This window comes from Pararge aegeria, chromosome 22, assembly GCF_905163445.1.
Source record: "Pararge aegeria chromosome 22, ilParAegt1.1, whole genome shotgun sequence".
NCBI lineage: Eukaryota > Metazoa > Arthropoda > Insecta > Lepidoptera > Nymphalidae > Pararge > Pararge aegeria.
In genome coordinates this window covers 401,233-406,919 of record NC_053201.1, presented here as the reverse complement: position 1 = coordinate 406,919, position 5,687 = coordinate 401,233, and the positions used below count along the sequence as shown (strand labels likewise).

Here is a 5,687-nt window from a genome sequence, read left to right as displayed (position 1 = left end):
TAAATTGTTTACATTACAAAATATTTCTTTGGCATTTCGCTGCGAAATAGCAATTCTTATAGTAGCGTAGTAGTTTCAAACAATCATAAGTAACATCTGAGGATGCTTCGGTGTCGGCGTGAAACGTGTGTAGTGTAGGATTTGGATATCTGTCTGGTGTGTAGTATAAAGATCAATTCGCGGATTATAGCAAATTATGTTTAATTTGGTATGCCGGACGCAGCCATTTGACAATTACGCTATCTGCCGCGAAAAACAGAGTGATACGAACGCGCGGATCCGCGTTCCGGCAAAGCCATGTATATTTGTACAAAGGATGTTCCATTTTTTTTAATTTTTAAATTTTATTTTGTACTTTATTATTGTATCACCTACTGTAACTATTTTAGTTTAGAAATAAAACAATGTGAACTAAGTAGGTATAGTGGAATGGTTTTATTACAAAAACAAAAAATGCTACATAAATTCAAATCGACTCGAATCGATAAAGTTATTTTCATATTCATGAATGCATGTCTATCATCATCAGCCTTCGTTCTAAACGACTCCACTGCAGGAGCATGGCCTACCCAATCAGGATCATAATCCACCGCGCTGACCCAGTGCGTGTTGGTGGATATCACAAGTCCTCAAACTTGCTAGGTTCTTCGACTTGCTGGTTTCCTCACGATGTTTTCCTTCACCGTTTAAAGTCAGTGGTAATTTTTCTTAGAAAAATACGGACTTGAAAAATATCATTGGTCCGCGCCGGGATTTGAACCACGACCTCCCGTATGAGAGGCGAGCGCTCTACCGCTAGGCCACCACGACTTCTGCATGTCTATGTCTATTCATAATTCGTGATAGGTACGCCAACATTGGCCTACACACAGGAACACTTTACACTGCGAGCAAATTATGTTTGTTTCCTTTCGTTGTTTGTTAGCTAGGCATTGCACACAACGTCCTCGTTTCTGGCGATTTTGACGTTTATTAGTCCGGTTTGTTGTGTCAACTGGTATGTAGTCTGGGACATGTCCATTACAGCTTCGACTGTTATCTCCGGACGACACACTGGTATTAGGCCTTATGCGCTGTATTTTATTATGTTCCTTACAGAGTGCATCTGCTAGAATTAAACGAAATTTCCTGTGACTGTAATTTGCTGCGCTGCGACATTTATGTATGATATAACTGTTTAGAATACTGCAGTTCAGCAGGCGCCGAAAAACTTTCAAATACCATTTTAGCCCTCGTTTTCGTTCTAATAAATACATGGAGAGCTTCTGGTCTTTTAAGTCCACGCCCCCCATGTATTTATTATAACTGTGGACTGCAATGGGTTTTTCGTAAGTGACTCCTGCTCGGCGGCCTGGAGCAGTTTCGGGCTTATGAAACGTAGATATTGTGGTCACAAGCTTGACATCTCTCCAAACCGTTACTGCTACGTCACCACAGTGGCGAGAGACAATCTGCCCCCGCTGCAATTGTCTTTCGCTTAAGTTTTTGATATCTGACGGAGTGTCGACTCTTCGTCGATTTAACACTCCGACAACGTCGGTGTGGTTATGCTTCAGGAACCGTGTAAGACTAACGGAATTAAAAAAATTGTCCATGTATAGACAATAGCCTTTTCCTAGATAATCTTCTATCAATTTGAGGACGACTTTTGAAGTTGCGCCAGTAAAGCCATGTATAGGTTCAGAATTTTCACCTTTACCTGCATATATGTATAATTTTACCAGATATCCGGTTTCCGCCTCACAGAGCTCATAAGTTTTAATACCGAATCGTGCTGCCTTAGAACGAATGCACTGAATCCAACTCAGGCGTCCCTTCCACAGCAGCAGCGACTCGTCAATACTTATGGCTCTGTGTGGGATATATATTTCTCCAAATTTTTTGTTGCAGTGTTCCACAATATTAACAACTTTAGATACCTTTCGCTCATACCCGCGAATATTAGGACCGAGTTCATCGTTGTCAACAAAATGTAAAAACCGTAACAGTAAGAGGAACCTGTTTTTGCTCATTAGCTTTCTAAATTCTGGCATGCCTAGTATGCCTGTAGTCCAGTACTCGTCAATTCTGCTTCTGTAGCATATTCCCATATAAATCATAATTCCGAAAAATTTGTATAACTCCTCTACTGTTGTGTCTTCCCACTGATAGAGACGGGATTTAGGTTTAATACCATCCTCGACTTCGGCGGCAGCAGCAATTTTTTGCCATGCGTAGTAGTTAGTTTCTTTGACAATTTTTTCCATTACAGACCTATCCCAGATGGATTTAAATATTTTAATTGGAGTATCTTCCTGCACTGTGGGTCCTGGCTGTACTTCAAATCTCTCTTCTGTACCAGTAAATTCTTCGAAATTTTGAGACCACGTGAAATCATAATTTAACATAACTTCCTCTTCCCCTCTTTCTTCTATTTCTTCCCCTTCTTCTTCTATTTCCAAAATCCTGCGTAAATCATTTTCATCAAGATCGTCTTCTTCGTCATCTTCACTTCCTGAATCGACTGCCAAAGCCTCAGCTAGTTCAGACGTCAGATATGTATTTACGACCTGAAAAACATGTCGGTAGAAATTAAGTTATTCTTATTGAATTAAGTTTAGGACAATTCCAATTTAGATAGATAGGAATTATTGACATAGACAAATATTCTCTACTATAGATTTGACTTGGTATTACAATGGTATCCATGGCTTGTACTGACTAACCTCATGAGAGGGTATAGGTGAAACAGAATCGCTTTCATCTTCAAAATTTAACATTCTGAGTTGCTGCATCTCGTAAGACTCTCTTGCCACATTCCGCACTGGCTGCAAAAAAAGTTTGATTAATTACAATGTTACAAAATGTGCAAAAACGGATATAAAATGTAATTGTACAAATCAATACCAACCTCATTTGAGGGCCCAGGAACGTCAGGATCAGGTGAAAAATTTAAATCTACCCTCCTCCAAATTCGAGGTGCTTCAGAGGATTCTTCGACATTGGCTTTTGTTCTCAGTAATTGGCTGCCAACCTCATTTGAGGGCCCAGGAGCGTCAAGATCAGGTGAAGAATTTAAATCTAACCTCCTCCGGATTCGAGGTCGTTCAGAGGATTCTTCGACATTGGCTGTCGTTCTCAGTACCTACAACGAACGAATATTAATGTAATGTAGAAATTTACACCTGGATTCGAAATAAAATGGTTTAAATAAAAAACCAAGAACCGACTTCATTGAAGTCTCCGCTTAAAAAATAATTATCAGCTGTTTCATCTCAATAGACACAAAATGTATGAAACAGCATCCCCTCTATTTAAAAAGTAATGGCATACATATGTGCAATACATACATGTAATGATCCGGATAGGGATTTTTCCATATATACGGTTTTATCAGGTCGTGCATACAAAGAACCGTTGGGCGAAATCTGTATTTCCATACCCACAATGGGTTGAGTTGCTTCCCACTCAGGTGGTGTAGTATTCCTCACATTTGATTCCATCTAGAAATAAATAAAATAACAGCAAATTGGGAGGTAAAATTATAATGTAAGACATGAAGTCGAAATGTAAATAAATTACCTCTACAACATTTTGTATAGTCTTGCTTTGTCAAAGAATAAAACTAATTATATGTGAATTTTTTTATTAGTTTTAAACAAATAACAGTAACCTTCTCATTGTAATACTTAATTAAATTTTTGTTATTTAGAAATCAGCACAAATGTTACATTCGTCATTTGTGTAATGTTCATATATGGCAAACATACAGTTTCGACACCAAAAATGTTTAGCGTGTAATATCATTTTAAAAGTACTTTTTTTGTCAGTCCGAAGACATAAATGTCGAGGCATTTTAGAATTCGTGCGTTTTTTACATATGAAACAAGCACTTAATTTTATAAAATGAGTCTCTTTCCAAGGCCATATAGCTTCACGAAGACATAGGCAATAATCTCCTTTGTTGAGATACTTATCAACATCTAGGTACACCACCATTATTTTATAACCTTGAAATTAAATTAATAAAATATTGTTAGGTTCAATGCAAGATATCTCAAAATATTTTCTGGACAACTCAATAAAGTAAATAAACAAGTAAAGTGCGTGGTATAAATTTGAACACCCTGTACGTCTTAGCCGGAACGCGGATCCGCGCTCAATATGCGGTAAGACTATCGAAAAACAAAGATTCTGAATAAACTATGAATTATGGACGAAAACACTTTGCAAATTGAAGATCTTGACAAAAAAGTCTTCAAAACTATATATAACACGCACTCAGAATGAAAGAAATACAATAGTTATGAATAAATTTGAAAAAAAAAACTAACCGACAAATCGTTTACTTCTAATTATTTTAGTAATTGCATAAATTTCTCATAAGATTTTATTGAAAACTATTCTAAATGAAAGAAATTATTGAAATAACACAAAAATATACTCACTGTGTCCAGTAATTACAAAAAATCAAACACTTAGTTCTCAACGAAGTCGAGTATTCAGTGACACGAATGAACAAGTTTCTGAACTAAAGACAGGTATAAGAGAATTTGGTACATTCATTCATTCAAGGACGCAAGCGATTTTGACACTTCTGCATCGTTTTTATGAGAGAAAATTATAAAAAATTGTCTGCTGGTCGGAGAGCGTGGATCCACGTTCCGGCAGATAACTGCTTTGCGCTGATCCACGTTCAGGCATACCAGAGGTTAATGTCCATTGTATATCATGAATTTTCCCAGTGAGTGGTAAGATCTCCCCGTCAAGTCCTGTTCCGTACAGTGTTTATTTGCCGATCCATACAAAATTTGCCTCGAGCGACTAACGCTGTTTAATGCTGACTAATTTGTATGGTTGGAAACCAGTCACATAATTGAGAGACCAAAAAATATTTTGTAATGTGAACTTTCCTAACTTTACCTGAACATGCAAAGGGCTTCCTATTAAAAATAAATCACAAACCAAAAATAATTTGTTAAACTTTTTATTGGTTCCACATTACATTCCTGTTGTATTGCGTTTTTTTTGTAAATCACAGAAATATTTGAGTTTTTCTTTACATTTTTTAATAAAGTTTATTTGAGTACAAAATGTAGTCTTATTTTATAAATAAGTAACGATATATTAAATTAACGTTAATTTAATAATATTTACACAGTTATTATTAACAATACTTACTAACAAATCAATGACTAGAATAACTCGATTGTATGTACATCTTAGTTTCATACGTTAGGCAAAATTGTTAAGAACTGAGTATTATGTGAAATTTGTTACAAAAGAAAAACTTATTCACTAGAGTTAGCGTTGTTTCAAAATAAACAGTGATAAGGTGTGTTGAATGATTTCTGCTCATTCTGTAACTACTAAGGGTTCCCGACCTCATAATTGAAAACTTTGTACGATCCGTTTCAATCTAGATGCACTTTTAGTTTCGATCCTTTATAACACTGACCTCTATACTACATATTAAATTTAGTTATTATTGTTTTAAATAATTCAAATTTTAGTTCCCTGGACACTCGTACTACAGCTTCACAACGTACAGCGCCAAAATGGCGTCAATCAATTTGGTATAGACTAACAAGTGACAACAGCTTTTCCTGTGGTATTAGAGGTCAGGGTGTTATTTCTCGTACACACCGTGTTTTTACACATTTCTTTTGACAACACTGTAAATGTATCGACGAACGATTTCGCAACTC

At 36.3% G+C, this 5,687-nt stretch overlaps 1 protein-coding gene across 1 annotated transcript; it reads right to left on the bottom strand.

The window, feature by feature from the left end:
* Positions 1-412: 412 nt before the first annotated feature.
* On the bottom strand, positions 413-3,962 carry LOC120633700 (piggyBac transposable element-derived protein 4-like). The gene is made up of 4 exons (XM_039904018.1): positions 3,330-3,962; positions 2,891-3,124; positions 2,706-2,807; positions 413-2,549 (listed from the first exon to the last, which is right to left on the bottom strand). The coding sequence occupies exons 1-4, from the start codon at positions 3,480-3,482 to the stop codon at positions 831-833; spliced, it is 2,208 nt and encodes a 735-aa protein (XP_039759952.1). The 5' UTR covers positions 3,483-3,962; the 3' UTR covers positions 413-830.
* Positions 3,963-5,687: the final 1,725 nt, after the last annotated feature.